The sequence below is a fragment of the Melanotaenia boesemani genome, chromosome 2, assembly GCF_017639745.1.
Source record: "Melanotaenia boesemani isolate fMelBoe1 chromosome 2, fMelBoe1.pri, whole genome shotgun sequence".
NCBI lineage: Eukaryota > Metazoa > Chordata > Actinopteri > Atheriniformes > Melanotaeniidae > Melanotaenia > Melanotaenia boesemani.
The window spans coordinates 3817119-3842928 of NC_055683.1; the positions used below are offsets into that span (position 1 = coordinate 3817119).

Here is a 25810-nt window from a genome sequence, read left to right on the forward strand (position 1 = left end):
TAGAGGCCAGTCAGACTGAGGTGGGCTGGTTGTTTTACTGGTTACAGGAGAGTAACTGGGATGTAATGTCATCAATAAGAGTGGAATCAGTGAGTTAAAATGTTTTAGCTGATAAAAGTTCAGTTTCCTCAGCAGGTGGTGACGCTGTTGTCTTTTTGTAGGAGGCAGGTGTCTATCTAGACAGAGATGCTGAAAACCTGGACCCGATATGTGGTTGCCCCAGGTGTTCTAGGTTTTTCTTTCTGGGCCCACAGTGCAGCTCATTGGTCTTCTAATGCGCTTTGGGCAAAGGTGTGGACCAGGTGTAGAATTCCTGCTGGTGCCATTTCACAGCCTCAGAATCCATCAGAGGGACTGAGTTTTATTATTTATTGCAATTATCCCTTTTATTAGGAACAAAAGTACAGGAGATATTAACTGTTTTTACACCACAGAATTTATAAATAAGTAAATAAACCCTTTTTAAAATTATGTAATATTTATCCTGTTGTTTACATTGAATTTCAATACATTTACGTTTGTGCACTAAATTATTACACCACGTAACATCAACAATCACTAAGTTTAAAGAACTGAAAGGCCTGTTAGTGAAAAACAAATGGAAACCCCTTGCATCCCATTATTTTCTACATCTGTTTTCCTTTAGAAAACTGCAGGATCTTTGAACAAAGGTCTGAAATGTGCTCTGGATGTGTTACTATGTGATGAAAATATGAGCTGATAGTGAATCTGATGCAGCAACACGTCTGGAAAAAGTTGGAACAGGAGCAACAAAAGGCTGGAAAAGTACCTGGTACAAACCAGAAACACCTGGAGGAGCATTAGATGATTAATCAGGTTACCTGGCAACAGGTCAGTAACATGACTGGGTATAAAAGGAGCATTTCAGAGAGGCAGAGTCTCTTAGATGGAAAGATGGACAGAGTTTCACCAATCTGAGACAAACTGGATCTAAATCTGTGGAACAATTTCAGAAAAATGTTCCGCCCTAGTCTGCCTCTAGCCTCCGTATAGCCGTGGTCACATTTGCAGGATCACACTCATCTCTGATCACTCCTCATCCTCTGCAGGCTGACAGTCACTGAGGTGTCCAGTGGGTTTATACACTAAGAGATGCTTTGATGATTGTCAGTTTAGTTCACCTGTAAAACCAGAGCAAAGTCATCAACGCCAGAACCTGGTCTGATGTTGTTCGTCGCAGAGGTAAATCCAGCAGGAAATTTAAAGCTCCAGCACTCACTCCACCACCTGAAGTCTCACTGCATAATAAATATGACGTGCTAACTCATATTAAAATGAGTGATTATGATTGTAATGCTAGGATCAGTAAAAACTCAAGAAATAGCCCTAAAACTCAGCCCAGGGCTAACCAAAACAGGAACAGGGGCCAAAATTCCACAACCAGGAGGACTAGAGAAGCTATCGGCACCTCCACACAAAAAGAAATAAACATAATTCTGATTGGGGACTCTATAACAGCATGTCAGGATGGCAAAAATGGAAAATCTAACACTTTTTGATACATCAGTCAGGGAACTGACAGAGATCTTGCAGACCATTCTGTCCAGATGGTATGAAGATTATTGTCCACACAGGGTCTTTTGATATTCTGAGGAGGAAAACTGGCTCCGAGATCCTGAAGGAAGACTTTTCTCTGCTGTTGGAGAGACTGTGTCAGTTTGGAGCACCATGTTTACATTTCAGGACCCATTCCTACAGCGGGTAAAGGAATTGAACTTTTCAGTAGACTTCTTGGCCTGAACACATGGTTATTAAACGCATGTATCACCCATGGGATAAAGTTCATTGATAACTTCAATATCTTTTGGAACTGTAAAGAGCGATTCAGACCTGATGGTGTGCATCCAAATCTAACTGGATGCAGATTACTTGGTGCACACTTGCGTCATGTTGTTGGGACGGCAAACCCAAACATGATGTACAGATAAGAGCGAAGGACACAGCAGAGAAGCATATCAACTCCCAGCTCTCCCCCCTCACCAGACCCTCTTCTCCACATCACCCAAGGTCTTCAAAGGATGTCTCTATCCCGGTCTGAACCCCAGCAACCACCATCTACCAAGAAATACAGGGCTCCCCCTCCTCATCCTCCTCATCCTCCTCTTAGATCATCTGTCCTGGCAGAGCAGGACACGGAAGGAGGTGCTGGAGGGTCACAGAGCAGCAGCAGAATTCACAACAAAGATAACATGCCATGATGCGTTCAGGGTCCTGCTGTAGTTTTGCTACTACTGACAGCTGTTCGGAGATCAAGCCTGGACCCAGTAGGATTCCTGTGTTAGTAAAATAAGGAATTGAACACGGTCGGCTTGTGGGGTGAATCGATCTAATCTGTTAACTGTACCTTGTATAACTCAGAATACAACAGAGACCAGTGTAAACTTCATAAAGCTAGCTGTACTAAATGTTAGATCTCTGTCCAAGAAGTCACTGTTAGTTAATGACTTCATCATTTCTCACAGTTTAGATTTTCTTTTTCTGACAGAAACATGGTTAACAGAAGACACAAGTGCTACAGTTCTTAATGAAACAGCACCCTCTCATTTTAGTTTTATGAATAAATGTGGAAACGGAAGGAAAGGGGGAGGAGAAGCTGCCTTATTTAAAGATTCATTCCAGTGTAAAGAGATTTCATTTGCTGATTTTACTTTTTTAAATATCTTAGTTTTATTTTAAAAGGCATTCCTAAAATCCTATTTCTAATCATCTACAGACGTCCAGGACACTGTGTAAATTTTATTGATGAATTTTCTGAATTATTGTCGGTTATCTCTACTGATTTTAACCATTTCATCTTAACTGGGGATTTTAACATTCACATAGATAACATGACGGATGGTAATGTGAAGGAATTTTCTTCCATATTGGACATGTTTGGTTTATGGCAACATGTAAAAGAACTGACCCACATTCGAGGTCACATTCTGGACCTGGTTATTTCAGGGTGTTGATATTTCTTCTGTTGTGGTCACTGACTTGGCCATTTCTGACCATTTTTGTACTTTGTTTGATTTACTGATCATTCAAAATGTCCAACCAACCTGCTCCTCGGTTAGGAAGAGGTACATTAATGAAAGAACAGGTGCTAAGTTTGTGGAGGCCATAGCTATGTTACCAACAACCAGCGCAGAGTCAGTTGATGGACTCCTGGATCATTTCAATCTGAAAGTCTTGAATATAATGGATGCTGTTGCACCGATAAGAATCAAGAGCAACTTGAGCAAACAGAAAACACCATGGAGAAACACCACTGTGGTTACCAGCCTAAAAAGAGAAAGCAGAAAAACTGAGCGGAAATGGTGGAAAAATAAACTTCAAATTCACTATGAGCTGTACAAACAAAGCCTACGTAACTATAACAATGAGCTGTGCAAGGCCAGAGAGCTGCATTTATCTGAAATGATTAACAAGAACGTCAACAATTCTCTGTTTGCTATGATTGAAAAACTTACTAATCCTCCTATACAGATAAGCCCAGAGCTCCTTTCCACTGAGAAATGCAACCAATTTGCAAACTTTTTTAGCCAAAAAATAAAAACTATTTGGCAAAATATTATTTCCACACAGTCAAACAAGAAAATTAGTCTGTGTCTAAAACCCGGAAATAATTCTGATGTTGTGTCACGATTTAATATGGTCGATTTAAAAACGCTAAAAGAAATCATTTGGCATTTGAAATCAACAACATGCACTCTGGACATGATACCATCCAACTTTTTAAAAACAGTTTTTACCTCAGTAGAAAGTGATCTCCTACTGATAGTTAACAGCTCACTGGCATCAGGCATTTTTCCCAAGTCACTAAAGATAGCTGCTATTAAGCCTCCTAAAGAAAAGGACTCTAGACGCCTCTATAATGAACAACTATAGACCTGTCTCTAACCTCTTTTATTTCCAAGATTATTGAGAAAGTTGTATTTCCCCAGCTTCATGACTTTTTAAATGAAAGTGGAAATCTTGATAAATTTCAGTCCGGCTTCCGTCCTCATCACAGCCCTGAAACAGCTCTGGTCAAAGTGTTAAATGACATTAGGTTGAATACTGATTCTGGTCTAGTATCAGTCCTGGTTCTGTTGGATCTCAGTGCTGCGTTTGATACTGTAGATCACAGAATCCTGTTGCACAGGCTGGAAAACTGGGTTGGACTTTCTGGAGCGGTCCTTAACTGGTTCAGGTCCTATTTAGAAGGCCGGAGTTATTTTGTTACGATCGGCAACTATGAATCCGAGCGAGTGGCCATGACTTGTGGAGTCCCCCAGGGGTCAGTTCTTGGACCTCTTCTGTTCAACTTGTATATGCTCCCTTTGGGTCAAATATTACAGAACTATACATTCAAGAGATTTATTTGTCAATATACACAGTGCAGGACACAGGTACAACGAAATGATTTCCAGTACAACCCGTCCAAAGCATAGCATTAATTATCAAAGTTATGCTGATGATACACAGCTTTATGTGTCTCTGTAACCAGATGAGTGCAGCCCAACCAATTTATTGTGTCAGTGTCTGGAGCAAAAAAAAACACCTGGATGAAGGAGAATTTTCTACAATTAAATGAGGACAAAACTGAGATTAATGTGTTTGGTAGCAAAGAGAAGACGGTCAGCATTGGTAAACACTTGGAGACTCGGGCTCTTAAAATCACAGACCACGTTGGTAACCTGGGAGTGTTGATAGACTCAGACCTGACTTTCAGCAGCCACATCAAAGCTTCACTAAGAAGCTTTTTACCAGCTCAGAAACATACTGATTTACTAAAATTAAAAGTTTAGTCTCCCAGAAAGACCAAGAGAAACTCATCCATGCATTCATCTCCAGTAGGCTTGATTACTGTAATGGTCTTTTAACAGGACTTCCTAAAAAGAGCATTAAACATCTGCAGCTCATCCAAAATTATGCTGCTGGAGTTTTAACCAGGACTAAGAGATCTGAACACATCACACCAGTTTTAAAATCTTTACACTAGTTTCCAGTCAGTCACAGACTAGATTTTAAACCCCTGCTGATGGTTTACATCCCAGAACGGTTTAGGCCCAGAATACATCTGTGATGTGTTCAGAGAATATAAACCTAGCAGAGCTCTTAGATCCAAAGCCTCTGGTCAACTAGTCCAGACCAGAGTCCAGACCAGAGTCCAGACTAAACATGAAGAAGCAGCATTTAGCTGTTATGCTGCAAACAAGTGGAACAAACTGCCAGTGGAGATTAAACTTTCACCAAATGTAGACATTTTTAAATCCAGGTTAAAACATTTCTTTTCTCATGCGCCTATGCATGAAATCTGCACGTTAGCTTTTTTTAACTTATCTTGATTTTAATCATTTTAATGTAATTTATGACTTTATTGTGATTCTTGCTATGTGTTGCTGCCTTTTACTATTTCCTAACATCTGTAATTCTTTTGTTTTATGTAAAGCACTTTGAGTTTTCCTGTACATGAAATGTGCTGTACAAATAAACTGCCTTGCCTAAAAGCTGTAGGAAATTCTCTGTTGTGTTTCTGTACAGGTGTAGCAGCTGGTTGTCTGGTGTTAGGTTGGACTGAAGCTCGTTGCTTCTACCTACTGGATCTTTGTCTCTTCTTCCTATTTTCTACTTTCCTTTTTACTTCTATTTATCACTCTCCTTTTTTACTGTCTCCTCCAGTCAGGTCCAGCAAGATTACACAAATTCCATATTACCAAATAAATAAAATAAAATAAAATAAAATAATACATTTAAACAAATAAAGAAATTAAAAAATAAGACTATATACAAGATTATACCCATAAAGCTCCTTATGGCAAAGCAAATTTGTTCAGCACAACACAGCAGCCATACCATCATTCTGCCGCCACCATGCTGGACTTCCTGCTGCTCCAGATCGAATGTTAAAGAGGAAGACTCCTGCAGGATAATGAAGCTCCAACCTCGCTCTGCTTATTGTGGGTTCGTCATACACATACAAGAACAAAAAATAAATAAAATAAATATGATTTTGTATTTGTGTGAATCTTTGAACCATAAGATTTTTTAATGACCCAGTTGTGATGGGTTTAGAGCAGAACCTCCTGGGTCCAGTCTAAATGGTGGAGATTATTTTATTCAGAATTTTTTTCACTTTTATAATAAATTCCAGTTGTTTAAAACATTAATAATAATAATAATGTTTATTATTACTGATCGGTGGCTCCATTCCGTCCCAGTTTAACCAGTTCTCCCAGTAAACAACGTGCACGCGACGAGAACGCGCTCAATAATTGTTCTCTGAAGAAACTCGGTGTCGGGTCCGCGCGACTTTGTCCGGCAGCTTACCTGCCGTTAGGTGGTTACCCGCGCGCGCCTCCGATGTGAATCAGGCTGAATTAATTTCTTGGTGAAGATGGGCGGGGCCTCGGTTCCGGACGGGCTGCGGTTCTGGAGAAAAAATCGTTTCACTTTTCGATGGACGGACTTTCTCTCTCTCTCTCTCTCTTTTCATTGGGCGTTCATGGGCCTCTTGGACCTGTTTCTGGGTTTTAACAGACCCGGGGTTTCGTTAAGTCACACAGCGGGAGAAACACCGTTAATTAGCGGTGACGGTTAATAAGTGCGAAGCTGCGCTGACAGCGGAATTCCGCAGAAACTGCGTCATTTCAGTCAAACAACCGGAAGCGTCTTTATGCAAGAAACTGTGCAGTTTCTGTGGCAACACAATAAAAAAAAAAAAAAAACCCACAAAACAAATATTTGTTTTTGTTAACGTCTGCATGAAAATATGTCTTTAAGTCAGATTAACTCCGATTTGATCCGCAGGTCGATGTTTGTTGACGAAAATGAATAAAAATGGTTCAAACAGAAATAAACAGAATCAGGTTTCTGCATGAAGGGATTAAATACAAATGAAAGTTCATGTTCAGTCCTACCGTTTCTCTGTTTCAGCCCGGGAGGCCTCACCGGAGCCGCTGCAGGAAGGCCGCGGCCTTACCGCGGAGCCAGAGCCGAGGCCCGGCTGCAGCGCTCCGTGTCGGCCGCTCGGTGGCGGTGGCGGTCCGGCCAGGAGGAGAGCCCAAGCCCGGATACTCTGCACAGCCACTGGCTGAAAACACCAGCTTCTGAGGTTTGTTGTTCCACTTAAAAAATAAAGTCTAAAGAGTTTAATCACAAACTATAAATAAACTAAATAAGCGGAAATATTTTAGATGAATCAGAAAAGTTTACAAGTTCTTGTTTGTTCCTGCAGATTCAGCACTTTATTTATGCGAAATAATTTGTCCCTATCTAATTAGATCGCAGAACATTTTCGTGAATTAGTTTGTTTGTTTGTTTGTGCTTACGTTTCCATAAAAACACATTTCCCATTTCTAATATTGTCTGTAAAGCCCATTGTGCAGGAATTAGACGGGTCCTTTTATCCGTTCATCTCTGCATGTTTGTGAAGCTCGTGCAGGAGAGGTTCCCTCCCCTTCTTCTCTTTCTCCTCCCCCTCTTTTTCCTTCTGTCTCGCTCCATTTTGTGCAGGAACACAAAGCAACCAGCTCCGCTTTCTTTCTGTCGTCCGCCTCACGAGGATACCGGACTGGTATTTGACCGAGTTCGTGGTCGGTGAGTCCGATTCGCTCCTGGTTCAGACTCTTTTAGACCGGATCCTGGTCCCAAACAGCTGGGAACGAAAGCACGCAGTTTGATTGGAATCCACAGCTTAAAACTTCCATATCCACGAAAGGAGGAAATTCTGCGGCTCCGTCTAGCTCAAATCACACATTTAATTTTCCCGATTTCATTTAGTTTTTCCTCATTTTCTGCTTCTTTCCTGATTCAGTTAATTTGTTCAGGAGAATCTCGGGTTTTCTTTCACATTAACTCCACAAGTTATTTGGTTTAGAAAAGACTGAATCTGTAAAATTTGATCATTTGATTATTCACGTTTTCAAAAACATGAAATTCACCCACATTTTCTGAAGAAATCAGAGCTTTTTATTCCTCCACAACCAGGTAAATATTTCAGACAGCTCTGATCACAGATCAGCCTTATTAAAATGACAGATGTTATTAAAACAGTTTCTGCTCTAACAGGAGTTTAATCTGACCTCCTTCAGGCCTGACGTCAAAACACTTAAAATTATCTAGTTTCACTGACAAATAAAAGATTCAGAGTTAAAAAAAAAAACGTACCTGCTGAAATTAGCTGCTGAGAAACAGCAATAAGAATAAAAATCCCACAATTTTCTTGTTACATTATTTCAGAAATAACTTATGGAAGATATTTAGTCACAGCTGCAACTGCTGGATCTGCTGTTTGTAAAGAAAATTTTAATCTGTGGAAATTATCCAGCATCTCTACTAAACATGAAACCAAAACTAATCCCAAGTTTGCATCATTTATCTGATGTTAACATTAATTTTTCTAAACATTTGTCTAGAAAAAAACATTTATTATTATTATTATATTATTATTATTGTTGTTTAAAGGGAAAAGATGCAAAGAAACATTTTCCTCCATTTTTGTTAGTGTGAACTTAAAGGAAATTCCGAGTTTTTGTTATTTATGATGTGAAACGTGTAAAAAGATGCTGATGTCATGTTGACGTTTCTGCTGAAAGCTTCACAGAGTGATGGTTTATTTAGCAGAGATCCAGAATATTTTTTAACAAAGACTTTATTTGCTTTGTTGGATGTGAAGGAAAGTGTTTCAATCCAAAAGCATGAACTCACCCTGTTTCCATGTTAATTCCTCCTCAGTTTGTTTCTTTGGAAAACATGTTTGAAAATGAGGCTGCAGATGAAGAAAACACGTGAAAACAGAGTAATCTACATTCCTGCAGAAAATTTGAGTTTGTTTGAAGATGGAAACGTCACAGAAGAGATTTTATATTTATTTCACATGCAAACAAGTATTTGGAGGTAAAGATGCTGAAATTGTCTTGAAAGACAATTTCATATAAAAACATAAAAACTGTTTCTGCTTGCAGGATTTTGTACAGAAAGAAATATCTGTAATTTTCTGTTTTTGAGTTTCTAAGTGATAAAATAATTAATTTAATTGATAATTATTCATTATTATCAACTCATAAGTCATTTAATTTGTGGATAGGAGAGGCCGAGTTTTCTCACCTGTTAAGATGCTGTCCAACAACAAACTGCTCATCTAGAAAATAACTTGTTGAAAAGCAGGAAAAACTAGTGGAAAAAGTTTCTTTTCTGCATAAAAACTAAAGTCTACTTCAGGTTATTTTCCTTCAGTAGATTTTCTTTAAAACTTTAAACCTACATATCGATCGGTCCTCATAAGAAAGAAACAACAGAATATTCAGCTACTAAAAGACAATAAAAAAAACAATGATGTTTATTTTTGTTGCTCAAAGTTTAGACCCAAAATGTCCACAAAACCAGACTGAGAGTGTCTTTTGATCAAACATTAATGTTAGGAAATGATTTAGCTGCTGAATGACATCTATTAGCATGATGTTATCCTCTGTTTGACAGAAAAAACAAACATTTCTGTGTTTTATTACAGTTTCTTCAGGCAGACGCAGAATCCGTTCTCTGAGTTCTCTAAATGCAAAAACATGAGGACAAACCTGATTATTAACTCCAGAAATGTCCCGTTAGGTGTTTTTCTGATCATTTAAACAGGAAAGACCAGACTGTTTATAGGCTCCATGAGATGAAATGATGAGCTGAGCTCATTGCTCCAATCTGAATTTTCTTATTTTCTCTCTGATGCTGTTTGCATGCTTGTTCACAAGTTGTTTTTAATGAAGACAAATCTAAAATATGACTGATTCGCTGACAGGTTTTAGTCCCACATTTGCTCGCTGTGCAGGTATAAATCAGAATTAGAATTATTAGAATTAAAATAATGATGCTCACATGCGTCTTCCTGTGGTTTTTAGTCATGATTATTTTCTAAATCCCGATTTTAGGACTTTAGCCGAAGTTTAAACTTTCATTTCATCCTTACTCAGTTTCCAAAAATAGACATTTAAGGCGCTGATAATGAGTTTAAAAATCCAGTTAAAGTCTTAATCAGGTGGTGAAACTGAAGCAGCTTCGTCACCTGATTGGTCTAATCCATTGTTTTTACACATTCCTTTAAACAATGAGCCGGTAAACACAGGACATGCTTACATGTTTACTGTCAATCGGGTCAAACAGCAGGATTTTCAGGATAGAGGCAGAAATCTAAGTCTGAGCTCGGCGTGTAGAAGAGCTCTAAGAGGAAGACACAAGCCTGAAGAAGAAGAGGAATCAGAACCGGTCTGTCTGCAGCGCTGATGGTGGATCTCAGCAGTCCTGCGGCAGCTGGACGTCCCCTGCTGTGGACGGATGAAAATGTTGGACTTTCAGACTGCAGATGGACATGCTGGACAGCTCTGTTGTCCTCAGTCATGATTAAAAATCTCCTTCAGATGTGGAAAAAGTCCAGAAGCTTCACAGTAAGACCAGAAATATGAGGACAACCCTCTCAACCACGTCTTTTCTTTCTGACAGGAATTTGTTCTACAGGACATCCTTAGTTCATCTGACACTTTTCCACCTGACCATGGAGACAAATCTAAACAACGGGTTGCTCTGCATGGTGGTGTGTAAAAATAAGTAATAATAATCAGACATTAGAAAATTTCTTAACACAGCTCTTTGTCTCCTTCCAGACATAAAATTCCATATCCAGTGGGAACTTTGGGACTTGAGTTGAACCTGGAAATCTTCTGGGGAGCTGCAAACCTTTCTGATGCTTTACCAAACCGCAGATGGAACCAGTTTAAAAAATCATTTTCCATCTTTTCCTACATTAAAAATGAACAGATGAGGCAAGTGTTTCCATGAAAATACAGCAATCAGGGATACAGCAAGAGGCAGTAAAATGTAAATAAAACCAGAATGTAATGATTTATAACTCTTATTTGACCATCTTTTATTCCCAGTAGAAGATCAACATCACATTAGATGATTAGCTGAGACTTTTCACCATGTGATGAAAATATGAGCTGATAGTGAATCTGATGCAGCTACACGTCTGGAAAAAGTTGGAATAGGAGCAACAAAAGGCTGGAAAAGTAACTGGTACAAACCAGAAACACCTGGAGGAGCATTGGATGACTAATCAGGTTAACTGGCAACAGGTCAGTAACATGACTGGGTATAAAAGGAGCACTTCAGAGAGGCAGAGTCTCTCAGATGGAAAGATGGACAGAAGTTTGCCAATCTGAGACAAACTGGAAACTGTGGAACAATTTGAGAAAATGTTCCTCAAACTTTGAAGATCCACCATCTACAGTGTAGAATATCACCAGAAGATTCAGAGAATCAGGAGGAATCTCTGTATGCATGGGACAAGGCTGGATGCTGGTGATCTTCTGCATTAAAAGCAGACATGATTCTCTACTGGAAACCACTGCATGGACTCAGGAAGACTTCCAGAAACCACTGTCTGTGAACACAGTTCACCCTGAAACCCACAAATGCAGGTTAAAGCTCCATCATGCAGAGAAGAAGCCAGATGTGAACAGGATCCAGAACCAGTGCCATCTTCTCTGGACCAAAGCTCATTTAAAATGGTCTGAAGCAAAGAGGAAACCTGGATGAAGATGTGAACTAGTTTGTGGAAAGCATGGACGGCGTGTCCTGCAGACTAAAGAGGAGAGGGAGCATCCAGCTTGTTATCAGTGGACAGGTGAAAAGCTGCATCTCTGATGGGATGGCGCTGCATTAGTGCCTATGGCGTGGGCAGCTTCCACATCTGTGAAGCTCCATCAATGCTTTTTACACCATGCTGAACATCACCCTGTTCCAACTTTTTCCAGACATGTTGCTGCATCAGATTCACTATCAGCTCATATTTTCCATCACATGGTAAAACATCCGATGTGTTGTTGATCTTCTACTGGGAAGAAAATGTGGCTGATGAGATCTGCAAATCGTTACATTCTGTTGTGTTTTTTTTTTTTTTTTTGTACTGATGTATAATTTGATGAAAAATTCTTTGTTATTTTCTGAAATAGCTGATTAGAGTAGATTTTCTATAACAAAGGGGAGGTTGGTTCTCCTACATTTAGGGTTTTGTTGGAAACATCTTACACCTCTGAGAGGAAGCTAATAGTAGATCATTACCTGTCCATTCACTCATTACCTTAAGAGGGAGGAAGAAAATACACAAGCAGAGCATAGGAAGAGAAAACAAGTGGAGAACATAGAACAGCACAGAAACATAACATAGGTGAGGAACATAGAATAACACAGGAAGTGAACACAGGTGGACAACATAGAATAATAGGGACTGAACCAAGGTGGAGAACATGGAGTAACAGAATACAAGTTGAAAATAGAATTAAACAAAAACTGAACACAGGTGGAGAACATAGAATAACACAGGAATTCAATACAGGTGGAGAACATAAAATGATACTAATTGAACACTAGTTGAACATAGAATTACACATAACATAACACAGGTGGAGAACATCGAATAACACAGGAACTAAAAATGGGTGGACAACATAGACTAATACAGGGAGTGAATACAGATGGAGAACATAGAAAAATGGGGACTGAATCCAGGTGGAGAACATAGAATAATAGAGACTGAAACCAGGTGGACAACATAGAATAATAGAGACTGAACCCAGTTGGAGAACATGGAGTAATAGTAACAGAACAGTTGAAAATAGAATTAAACAAAAACTGAACACAGGTGGAGAACATAGAATAATAGAGACTGAATCCAGGTGGACAACATAGAATAATAGAGACTGAATCCAGGTGGACAACATAGAATAATAGTGACTGAACCCATGTGGACAACATAGAATAATAGAGACTGAATCCAGGTGGACAACATAGAATAATAGAGACTGAATCCAGGTGGACAACATAGAATAATAGAGACTGAATCCAGGTGGACAACATAGAATAATAGAGACTGAATCCAGGTGGACAACATAGAATAATAGAGACTGAATCCAGGTGGACAACATAGAATAATAGTGACTGAACCCATGTGGAGGACATGGAATAATAGAAACAGAACACAAGTTGAAAATAGAATTAAACAAAAACTGAACACAGGTGGAGAACATAGAATAACACAGGAATGCAATACAGGTGGAGAACATAGAATGATAGTAATAGAACACAAGATGAAAGTAGAATTACACATAACATAACACAGATGGAGAACATAGAATAACACAGGGACTGAACACAGGTGGAGAACATAGAATACCAGGAACTAAAAATGGGTGGAGAACATAGAATAACACAGGAACTAAAAATGGGTGGAGAACATAGAATAACACAGGAAGTGAACACAGATGGAGAACATAGAATAATAGAGACTGAATCCAGGTGGAGAACATAGAATAACACAGGAAGTGAACACAGATGGAGAACATAGAATAATAGAGACTGAATCCAGGTGGAGAACATAGAATAACAGAGACTGAATCCAGGTGGAGAACATAGAATAATAGGGACTGAATCCAGGTGGAGGACATAGAATAATAGTAACAAAACACAAGTTGAAAATAGAATTACACAAAACATAACACAGATGGAGAACATAGAATAACAAACTGTATACATGTATAGAACATAGAATAACAAACTGTATACATGTATAGAACATAGAATAACAAACTGTATACATGCATAGAATATAGAATAACACAGGATTAGACTACAGGTGGGGAACATAAAATAATGGTAACAGAACACAAGTTGAAAATAGAATTAAACAAAAACATAAGTCAGATGGAGAACATAGAATAACACACTGTATACATGTATATAACATAGAATAACAAACTGTATACATGCATAGAACATAGAATAACACAGGATTAGACTACAGGTGGGGAACATAAAATAATAGTAACAGAACACAAGTTGAAAATAGAATTAAACAAAAACATAAGTCAGATGGAGAACATAGACTAACAAAGGAGGTGAACATGTGTAGAACATAGAATAACAAACTGTATACATGTATAGAACATGGAATAACACAGGAAGTGAATACAGGTGGAGAACATAGAATAACACAGGGACTGCAAACAGGTGGAGAACATAGAATAAGACAGGAACTGAACACACGCACAATACAGAACATAGGACAAACTCGGAGCTAGAAGGAAGGGGGGAACTCAGGAGAAAACCAGAGGGGTTCTCTACTTCATCTTCACTTCAGTGTCTCCTCCACCCATCCTCCCTTCCCCCAACAGAAACACTGGGTCATGTGACACACTTTGCAGGAAGTGTTTTGAGGACAAAAAATAATTTTTTTTCGTCTTTCCCCCAGGTGTGAGTTTAGTGTAGAAATATCCAAACTTTCTATTTTTATTTCTTTTTATTCCAATATTAAAAATCTCTATTTAAAACAAATCACTAAATGAAAAAAAAAAACATCTCATTGTTAGACTCATTTTCATTTAATCATTGAACTTGTTTCATGTCAAACTTTCATATTTTTGTGTTAAACTGATCAAACTGGATGAGACGACATTTTCCACAAAATTAAACTTTTTTTTCCAGCAGATTGTTCTGAAGTTTTATTCACACATTAAAGAACAAAATAAAATGTTAAGAAGCACCATCCTCCTACTCTGCTGTGTGTGTGTGTGTGTGTGTGTGTGAAGTTATAATCTGAATTATTTTTAAATTTTTCCGTCATCGTCAGACAACATTGCGTATGTTACCCTTCACATTGTTGGTGATTATAAATTTGACCAAACTTTGAGCACGTATAGACATATTCCAGGTTTTACGTGAAAGACAACAGGAAGAGGAGAGGAAGGTTTAAAAATTATTAATCTCTGTCATGATCATGAAACATAAAATTGTAGGACTGATTCCTGGATTCTGTAATCTGGACCAAATTGTAGAGAGAAAAGTCACACACTTTCATTCCTTTTCATTCAGTGACCCGTCAGTACTATGACCTTTGACCTCTGTGTGTGTTTCAGGAAAAGAAAAATGGGGGGTTAGGAGAACAGCCAGAGTCTCAGGGAGTAAACAGTTTGCACCACTGAGTGGGAAAAAAAAAAATAAAAAACAACTTTCAGCTCCAAGATGGACATCTGACTTCATAAAACATCACTCAGATTTTTTTCCACACTTTGATCTTTCTAATCTAGTAAATGACAGATTTAGTCAACTAGTTTAATTTCAAGATTTTACTGGCTACAAATGTATCTCTGAGTAGCCAATCAGAACCTTTGTTTAGAAAAACCCTCGACATGTAAGATTCTGCTGAAATAAATAGTAAATATCTACAGTAAGGCATTTCTGTATATGAACAGAATCAATCTGGGAGGCATGAGCCGTCCGTGATGAACGCACGCGGCCCCAGCTGAATCTCTGTCCGGGTTTCGGATCCATTTTGTGCGGATAGGAGCCATTTTGTAACTGCGCCAGCTCAGAGGAGCGAGCTTAGAGCCACGTCTCCGCCAGCCGTCCTCAGACTCTTGGAGCAAAAAGGGGCTCTGTAGAGCCCACCTTGGTCCAGCAGAACCGCTCACCGAACCAGAATTCAGTGCGAGCGCTGCAGGCCTCTATGCTTGTCCCTACCAACACTATGAGAGGTTGTGCAGTTTGCCGTCCGCGTCACGCTGCCGTGGTCGCTGCGCCCACCTACTAAATGTGCTTAGAGGGGGTGAAATGGATCCAGTATTCCCTCTCCTTGGTCTAATCCAGAATCTGAGTCTGCCAACATGTGACACCGCCTGTTAGAAGTCATTCTCCATAAAAGCAGGCCTGCGGCCGCAGCTGTTGCAGCTAGTCTGTGTCGGGCGCAGTTTTGATCACATCTGATAAAAACACAGCATGCCCAACACCTCCACCTGAAATGATTTGGACCGGAGGTTCTGGTCCGGGTGTTTGTGTGACTGTGCGCGGAAATCATCTCCAGGCTGGGGAAGATGGCGCGAGGCGGAGGAAGCAGAAGGCAGCGCACTAGAAGCTGAAAACGGGTAGATTCGGGTCACCTGGGCGCCACCTAGATGTTCGGTTCGGGTTGGGTGTACTGGATTGTGGAAAACACCAACCGGGCACAGAGAGGTTGGCGGGTCTAGACTCGGCCTACATGTTCAACTTGTGTCTGAATATAGCCTAATCTGCGCAGGCACGAGCAGGAAGCGCATTAAGCCATGTGTTGTGCATGTTGCATAAAAGCTCCAGCACGCATCAGAACATCCAGAACCAGAAGCGGAACCTGGAACCTCCAGATTGTGTCCACGTGCGCATGCGCTCATCTGGCACATACAGCGTATGTAAGCGGTACCCCTCCCTTTCCGCCTCTCTAACCTACTCCAAACAGAGCACGTGGTTTCCTCCAAAAAAAAAAAAAAAAGAAAACGGAATCGGAGGAGGGGCGGCGTCACCCCCTCCTTCCCCACCTCCCGCTCCACCAGCAGGAGGCTGGAACAGGGACAGATAGAAAACTGGAGAGAGAGCGAGCGAGAGAGAGAGAGGAAAACACTTCTCCCGGTCTCACACCGCCATAGCTCCCAGTCCTCCACCAAAATCCACCACCAGTGAACCCAGTTCCAGCCAGGTCCTCCACGGCGCGGTACAGAGCTGCTGATCGGACTGCCGGAGCCGGCTGCTAGTCCACGGATCTGTTTGCGCTGCTGCTCCACCACTTCGGCCGCGTTTCCGTCTGAATCCGCTTCAGAAATTTTTGGTTTTATTTTTATTTTCTGCAATTAATTTTTCCTTAAAATAATTTTAAATATTCACCAGTCTGACGTGATTTCCACTTTGTGTGTGTGGAAAGTGACGGGATATTTCTGCGCGAGGATAAAAAAAAAACAAACTTTTTATTGTTTCTGGTTTATATTTTAAATTTTCTGGCTTTCTTTTTAATTTCTATTTTGTGGACTGTGATAAAGAATTTTCAACATGCATAAGCTCTACATCGGGAATCTAGGTGACAGCGTGACCGCCGAGGAGTTGGAGAAAACCTTTGACGACCATAAGATCCCGTACACCGGACAGTTTCTCATGAAAAACGGCTACGCTTTCGTGGATTGTCCCGACGACCACTGGGCCATGAAAGCTATCGAGGCGTTCTCTGGTGAGTTCAAATGGACCACTAGTCCCCGAGACCCCCTTCTTGCCTTTCTCCCATGTTAATGTCATTCATTGTCCGTGGAAGCTGGGTGCCGGTGTGCAGAGCCCGGCTGCATGCTCACCGTCAGCGGCGTGTCCACCTCCCTGCTCCTGGATTAAAATACATTTACGCGTTCATTTCATTGATAGTAGCTGATTGAATCGTGGTGTGTGTGAGTGTGTGGGTGGGGGGACTACACGCCCAAGGGAGTCAATTCAACTTTTGCAGGGGGAGGAACAGACGGACTGTGAACGTTGAGTTGTGGGCTGCTGGAGGCCAGAGAACATAAAGATCGGCAGCTCGCCAACCAGTCTGAACAGGAACAAAAATTAAATGTTCACACATTTTTAGATTTTAAATAACTAAATATAAAGAGTTTTATTTTGTTTCTGCACCCCCTCTGGCAGGTTGGATTGAGTAGCCTTTTGGCCTGTGATACAGAAAGGAGTCTCGCTGCCTCCCCTCCCCCTTTGAGTCCAGACTGACAAAGATAGAGGGATATTCTCCCAGTTTTCCCCCTAAAATCAGACCCCACAGCAGCACCAGCCCACGTGTACCACCTGGGTCTCCACCACATGTCCTCCGTACATTCTGTCTTTTTAAAGGGTTCTTCCATGTGTAGTGCTTGGAGAAGAGGTGCCTCTGCTCAGGCATGGACCCTCGCGAAATTCCCACAACACCCAGTTTGTGCTGCCATTAAAATTCCCAAACAAACTGGATGAAACTAGCTGAGAGTGAAGGAGCCGCTGGGTGACGGGGGAGACTGCTAACTTGAAACTTCATGTTTAAATCTTAAGTTTCCGTCACTTTTCTGTGCTTCATGACATTTAAGCGCGTGAACAGGTTAAAGGGGAATAATGAGGTGGGGGGTCGTCCACCTCAGCTGTGCGTGGTGGGAACAGAGCCCTTCCTCATCAGGCCTGCTCAGCTAGTCAACAGTTAGCATGTAGCCGCTGGGTTCAACTCTGCCTGCTTTGTGTTTTCCAGGTAAAGTGGAACTTCATGGGAAACGGATCGAGGTTGAACACTCCGTCCCCAAAAAACAAAGGTACAGAAGCACCTTCATCATTCTCTTCCTGACCTCCTCCTCTTCCTCTCTAAAGGCTGTCATGTGTTGCATCACAATGTGTAGGCCTTCCTCTGCAACTGCCATGTTTCTCTTTCTGGACACAAAATGTTAGCAGGGGCACGTGCACGCGCATTTTCCAGGCGTTACACGTCGTTTGTAAGCAGGAAATGGCTGTGGGTGTGGGGGGGTTAAAGGTGGTGTTTTAGGTGGTGTTGGTTTGCGGGACTGTGGACGTTGTCGGCCATTGCTGCTCAACTGGAGCAGATTTGACTCCACTATGCGTATATGTTGGAGTGTGTGCGCGCGCAGTTTTTCGCCTTCCCTGTAAAAGGTCTAGTAGTGGTCTGGATCCAGTTAACAGGTGGAGATAAAAATCCTCACAAGAGAGAGCCCCCAGCACGAGCTACACCCTTTCCCACCCCCACTGGAAAATATTCGCTTCATCTGGAAACGTTTGTTTGTTTGAACAACAACAATAATAATTAATAATAATAATAATGGATTTTTTTCTGTAGCTTTGGAAAAAAATGGTTTTCTGTGGGTTTTATCGTCTGTTCTAACGCAAAAAGATGCAGCTTTAATTTTTATTTGGAATTAATAAAACTGGCTTCACGTTTAACACCTTTGCTTTAGTATGGTTTATACATTTCTAAAGTTATTTACTGAATAAATTGTAATTATTGTAATAATTTATTTTTAGTGAAAAACAACACAAACAAGAAGCAACTGAACACCTTCCCTCTAATGAATGGATTAAAAGAAAAAGTGAAAGGAGTTTCAGCCCTCCATCAGTTTTTTTGTGGACTACGTTGTGTTTTTTTTTTTTTTTTTTCTTCTTCTTTTTTTTTAGTTTAATAGACATATTTATTAATTTTATTATTGCTTGACTATTTTACGTTTTCGTTTCAGGATTAAAAACGAGGATTTTTAGATGAAGAGTTTCCCAGTTAAAAAAAAACAAAAAACAACAAAACTTTATTTCTGGAGAATCTGAATCAGTTTGACGGAGAAATGAAAAACGGAATTAATTTAATTTAAATTAAAGTCATTTGCTTGGAAGCTTGTGTGCGTCAGTGTGTGTGTATGTGTGTGTGTGTGTTAGTTAGTGCTCAGCTCCACATTTGATCTGTTTCTAACTGTATCGTGGAATTCGCTTCCAGCCCATCGTTCTTGCCTGTAACCTTTGGCACAGATACGAGATCAGCACCGTGCACGGTTCTGCCGTGTGTGTGCGCGCGTGTGATCAGGCTGATCAATGAACCAAAATGGCTTTAAATAAACACCAACATGTGATTGCTGACTTGTTGTATAAACATGAATTGAGGTTAAATATTCAGGTTATTTTGGGGCGCTCGCTCTGCAGCTCGCGCGCACAGTGAAAAACGCTCCAACATGGCAGCATGAAGAAGAAAATGAGGAAGCTGGTTTGCTTGGGGAGTTGGCCCCAACATGGCAGCAGGTTGTCACTTCTTCTCATGAAACCCGGACCTGGAGGAGCTTTGTAGGTGATCTGTGAGCCGCGGGGAGGGCTGGAGGGCACCGTGGGCCTCTTCATGGCTCCACAGCACGCGGTGCGTCACTGCTCCACGTCAGGCATTGGAGGGCAAAATGGCGCAGCATTACGTGGAGCTGGAGCACGGTGCAGACGGCGTTGCGTGCCCTTCCGGGTCTCCTCGGCGGCGCCTCGTGGACCTTCTTCCCAGCAGCCCAAACTGGGCCGCTCCACGTGCGCGTGTTAAGTAAATGGGAAGGAAATGGTTAAAATGAGAGTTCCTATGTTTTTGGTAGGGGCTCTTAAAATGGCCGTCCACAGTCAGCCAGCACGCGCCACATCATCCACATCCACTCACAAAAGGACGGTTGTCTCTAATATGAACGCGCGCACAGAACACTGGCTCATCCAGTGCACGCGCATGTAGGAGCTATTTATTTAAAGAAAATATTCCATTAAATTTTTCCGCTGAAGTTGGTCAAACAGCAGTTTTCTGCGTCTTAACATGTTGTTTACATTTAAATAAAAATAAAAGGAAAAGTCAGAAAACAGAAATGTTTAAAATATGTTTTTCTGTCAGTTTGAGTTTCTGCAGCTGGGGGGGGGGGGGGGGGGGGGGGGGGGGGGGGGCAGTTAAAGTCTGAACTGGTCTGTCTCTGAAATGGAGTCTGGATGGAGGTGTGTGGGAGGGAGGGAGTGTTCAGAGAGCACTAACCCTCAGTGTGGGTGGGGGGTGGGGGAGGTCTGCTTTCTGCAAGAGTACCAGTTCAATTCCGTGTTGCTGGTCCAGGGGCCACGGGCCCTGACCCCTGACCATGCCGCCAACATGGCGGCTGTGTGTGTGTCCGTTCTTGGAGGAGTTTTAAATTTCCGAGACAGTTATCGTATTCATGGGGAAGTTGGCTGGAATGTGTGTCAGGCTGCAGAGGAGGGGGTGGAAGGTAGAGGAGGAAGAGGTGGGGGGTGGATTGTGTGTGTGCATGGTGGTGGGGGGGCTCGGAGGAAACAAGTCGGCCTGTTTGGAGAGGAAAATGTATAGGAACCCCCCCCCCCCCCCAAAAAAAAAAATCTGCAGCTATTATTTAAAATAGAAACTCAGTCTTAAATTTAATTTTAATTAAGAAAAAGGCAGGAATCAGATGTGTGTGTGTGTGTGTGTGTGTGTGTGTGTTTTAAAAGCAAGGACAGTTTATTTTCCATTCAAAATGTATTTTAGAATATTTTTTTCATGGATTTGTCTCCCAGCTTTTGAGTTGTTTATGTTTCCTTTACACACCAGTGAAACCAGTTTGAGTCATTTCCATCTGAAACATGAATCCAGATGATTTCTGATGGGATTTAATCCAGAATTCCCCCCACCCTGATGTTCAGGAGAAATCCTTGCAGTGGGATTTCATGGCTGCTTGTTTTGGTGACGGAGGGGGTGTGTGTGACGTGTGTGTGATTTTTAAAACCAGGTGTAGGTAGCTGCTTCTGTGCCATGGTGCAGTAGATGGTCTCTAGAAGCTGAATGCCTGTGGATGTAATTTTGTTTTATTATTTTATTAATATTTTATCTTTAAACAAGTGAGCTTGTTAGTTTCTGAAATTCCTTGGTTGCTTATGAATGACGTGAGGTTGGCGAGATGTGGATCTGTTCCCATCCTGGATCAGCGTTTACATTAACTAGTTTTACTAGTTCTTCTTATTGAATCTTTGTTGCTTCAGGAGAATTCTTCAGATGAGATCAGAGTTATGCCTCCCAATCTCTCTCTCTCTCTCTCTCTCTTTTTCCTTTCTGTTTCGGTCCCCTTTCCCTCTGATCTGTCGGTTGGATTCTGCAGCTGATTTTTTCTTCTCTGGTAAAAAAAAAAAAACAGCAGATTCTGACTTCATTAAAGATGGTTTTCAGCGTTGTGACAGAATGTTGTTGTCTGGTCTAATTTACTGTTTGATGAGAAATTATGTTTGAGTTTCTTATTTCTATGACGAGAAAAAACAAGTTTTTATTGTGTTGGTTGTCTGATGTGACCGATAAGGAATAATTAGATGATAATAATAATAATAATAATAATAATAATAATAATAATAATTATTATTATTATTATTATTATTATTATTAATATTAATATTACCACTTCCACTATGTTCATATTATAAGTTTCTATTTAAAAGAGGAAAAATTGTAAACCCATCCATCCACGATCAACAGGTAACTGGTGTTCCAGTTGGATGATGACTCCCAGCATCCAACAGACTGGTTTTGGATCAGTTATTGATGGGAATAATCCTATAATTCTACAGGAACCAGCTCCACAGGGCAGACTGGTTAAAATGGCTCTAGCTGTTTGAGACTGGTCAGTCGAGTTGGGAGAGCTGGTTGATGGAGTGGTTTTCCTCCAGTGTGGCGACACATCTGTGATACCAAATGACGGATGAGAAGATGTGATGGTCTGTGTGAAGACACAGTTAAAATCAGCTGGTAGGCGCCAGAGATGGAATTCCTTCTGCAGTTATTGATGTTTTTTGTTTGATCTGTGACAGTCGGGTTCGGCAGCACGGTGTAAAACACGAGCTGTGGTGCTTATTGGGGGGTCCATTGTTAACCAGCCTGTAAACTGGGTGATTGTGGCTCAAACCAGCAACCTTCAGCTAAACATATAAACGCAACCAGAATTCACCAGTTTGTGGAAAATTCTGTGACCTTATTAAACTCTGACGTTATTCCCCCCAACTTCTCCCTGACCCGCTCACATCAGAAACATTTTCATGTAACTGCAGCCTGTCATAGGACAGAGCTGGTTACCGTTACCTGGTTACCGTTACCTGGTTACCAGTTTTTTAACGATATTATCTGATCATGGAGTCGGCTAGTTGATCAGGAAGCAGATTTCTGTAGTTTTAGTTCATGACTTGTTGTTTACCTGGTTTTGGTGTGATAAAGGGAAGATTTCTGCAGACTGGGTCTGGGGACTGGGGTCGGTGGTTTGGGGACTGGAGCCGGTAGTTTGGAGACTGGGGCCGGTGGTCTGGGGACTGGAGCCGGTGGTCTGGGGATTGGAGATGGTGGTCTGGGGACTGGAGGCGGTGGTCTGGGGACTGGAGCCGGTAGTTTGGAGACTGGGGCCGGTGGTCTGGGGACTGGAGCCGGTGGTCTGGGGATTGGAGATGGTGGTCTGGGGACTGGAGATGGTGGTTTGGGGATTGGCGATGGTGGTCTGGGGACTAGAGATGGTGGTTTGGGGATTGGCGATGGTGGTCTGGGGACTGGAGATGGTGGTTTGGGGACTGGAGATGGTGGTTTGGGGATTGGCGATGGTGGTCTGGGGACTGGAGATGGTGATTTGGGGATTGGAGATGGTGGTTTGGGGATTGGAGGTTCAGTCAGGGTGAAACCTAGTGTGAAAATTCAGAAGAATCTCAGGCGGTAATAATAATCAACAGGAACTGGTCAGAAACAAACAGAAAACAAAAGTATGGATGGGTTTTATTTATTTATTTGTAAACTCAGTTTTCAGGTTGTTGTTTTGTATTATTATTATTATTATTGTTGTTGTTGTTATTGTTGTTTCGTCTCCCAGTGCAGGTGAGACAGGCCAGTTCCTAAAACCCACCTATTTCACTGGCATTCCACCCAGTATGAGTTGCTTTTAGTGTCCTACATTTCTCAGTATTTCTTTTCTTTTGCTTTTTATTTCTGTTTTATTTCTATTTGATTTTATATCTTTTAATGTTTGATTTTATGTTCAGCACTTTGTTCAGCAGCTGCTGTTGTAAAGTGCTTTATAAATGAAGTTTTCTTCTTCTTCTTCTTCTTATTATTATTATTATTATTAATATTATTATTATTATTATGCATGTTTGTGATGTAACAGAGTTCCCGGTTTTCTGTCTGCGTTACATAAAATGTGCAACTTGAAATGGACCCAGAAGGCTTCCTGCATGTGAGGAGCTGCAGTGAGGGGGACGGGCAGGGCTGGGCTGGGTTTCCTTCCCTCCTTCGGCCGGCCAACGGGAGGAGGGGGAGGGGACGGTGGGTGGAGGGAGGAAGGGGGGGTGCGACCAATCAGCTGGCGGCAGCTGCTATGAGTGGTCACCCAGCGCTGTGCTCCGACATGCTGTGTTCAGACTGATTTCCTGCCTCTGTCGGCATGCTGCCGTCTCTGCCCAGCGATGGAAAGGAAGGCAGGCGGTTGCTGTGAGTGACAGAAAGATGGCTGCATGTGTTTTACATTTTTTTTTTTTTTTTTGCTTTGTTTTCTGTGTTTCTGGAGTGTCTTAAACAAGTGGTCGGCTGATGGTGGAGCTGTAATGTGATCAGATGAGCTGCTGCAGATCTGTGATTCCATCAAACTATCAGCTGTCCTCAGATCAGTGAGGAAGATGAGTGTCCGTCAGTCTGATGGTTGCTGACCTGGATCCAGCCGGCCTAAACATACCAGCTCAGCTTTGAAGAACATCTTTCCTGCAGACGTTCATGCTGAAGTCTTGTTAGCTTCCAGAACAGGTGTCTCAGACAGGATTCCAGTCAGACATTCCTGATCCAGAAAACATCAAGATCAGGGAAAGATTCCTCGGGACAGCTCAGAGTCCTGAACATGCTTCACCTGATGCAGTCTGGTCACTTTAAAAACCATCATCATAATAATTCAACAGCAACAGCATAACAGCAAGGAAATATATATATATATATATATATATATACACACATACTTTGGTTTAATAACTGGTTTAAAGTTCGATTAAACAAAAATATGACTGAAGTTAGATTTCATCTTCTGCTTGACGCTCTTGTACAGAACATTTTAAAACACAGACGTGATGAGAATATTTCATAATGATCTTAGAAGTGGTAGCCAGAACTGCTCTTCATCCTCACATATTCATCATTACAGCTCCTGTATTTAAATCTTCCTTCATCATTTCAATGTTAAATCACAGCCGCTTCTGCTGTTTCATACATGCACAATAAAAACAAGAATCCAGGAAGAAAACTGTTTAACGAAATTTCCGTGCTGCCGTCATGTGACGTGTGCTCCATCTCGGGAGTCTGATGTCCAACACGCTACGTCCACGCGAATGCATCTCTAGGCAGAAGGTATTGATCGGAAACAAATACTGTGAGATTTATCCAAAACATTTACTAAAATTAGCTCGGGTGCCATTCAGGTTTATTCTGTTTTTATTAATCTTTTTCTGTATTTCTGTCTTTTCTTGAATTTTTTAAATCTTGTACAGTAGAATTTATATAAGTACACTACCAGTCAAAAGCTTGGACACAGTTTCCCGTATATATTTAACATTACTTATTATTCTTTTATATTATGAGTTTTTTTGCATTACTAAAATTTTCTTGTGTGGAAAATTTAGGTTTTTTGTGTGGAAGTTAATTGTGTCCTGCTCAGTTTTCATTGTGACCTGTGGTCTTGGTGTCAAAGCCGGGGGATATGAAGCCAGCTCATGGAATGGTGACAACAAAAACAGAATCCAATTTAAGAATAATTCCCACCAAAAAAGTGGGAGTTTGAATTATTCTGATCCAAATCTCATAACTGCCACCAGTGATTATTCTTATTTATTAATTATATGGCACTTTGAAAGGAACGGCTCCCTCCAAAAACCCATAAATCCCACCAACAGCTGAGCTGACTGGTGCTCGCTCTGCTTCATGTTGTTGTACTTTCTACCTGACTCGATGTCACCTGAGCCTGTCTTGGCCTGATGCTGATAAAATAAAATGACCCAAAGAATAAAAGCTGTAGAGAGGACATCCTGAACTTTGCCGTGATGTGGGATTTATTGGGGGTTGGCCTGTCAAATAGAACATCTTTCCAAAATGGGTTTTCCGGACACAAAAGTTCTTAGATTTTTCACATTCTTGTGTTTTAAAAGTAAAAAATTAAGTTTGTTAACTCTCGATTGGGGCCGTTTTGGTACTATTCATGAACCCAGAGGAGTAGGATGATGTAGAAAATAAAACCCAGGGTGATCCCCTTTGGGTCAGGAGAGAGAAGATTTCAGCTTCTGGCCCAGAAGCAGTTTGTGTGGCTCTTCTGAATTGTATGCACATGCGCAGACGTGCAGCTGTGGGGTGTAGCTCATGCGTCGACGTGCAGACATGCATGAACTTTGTTTATTTGATAGGGACAAGTGTATACAATAAACATGTATCACACCAAAA

At 41.2% G+C, this 25810-nt stretch overlaps 1 protein-coding gene across 2 annotated transcripts in view; it reads left to right on the forward strand.

The window, feature by feature from the left end:
• Nucleotides 1–16769: 16769 nt before the first annotated feature.
• The window catches only part of igf2bp1 (insulin-like growth factor 2 mRNA binding protein 1), a 52964-nt gene continuing 43923 nt past the window's right edge, over nt 16770–25810 (forward strand). For both annotated transcript variants that reach the window (XM_041970727.1, XM_041970735.1), the window contains exons 1-2: nt 16770–17053; nt 18077–18137. In XM_041970727.1, coding sequence (XP_041826661.1) covers nt 16879–17053; nt 18077–18137 — 236 coding nt within the window. In that variant the 5' untranslated portion in view covers nt 16770–16878. The remainder of the gene's footprint in view (nt 17054–18076; nt 18138–25810) is intronic.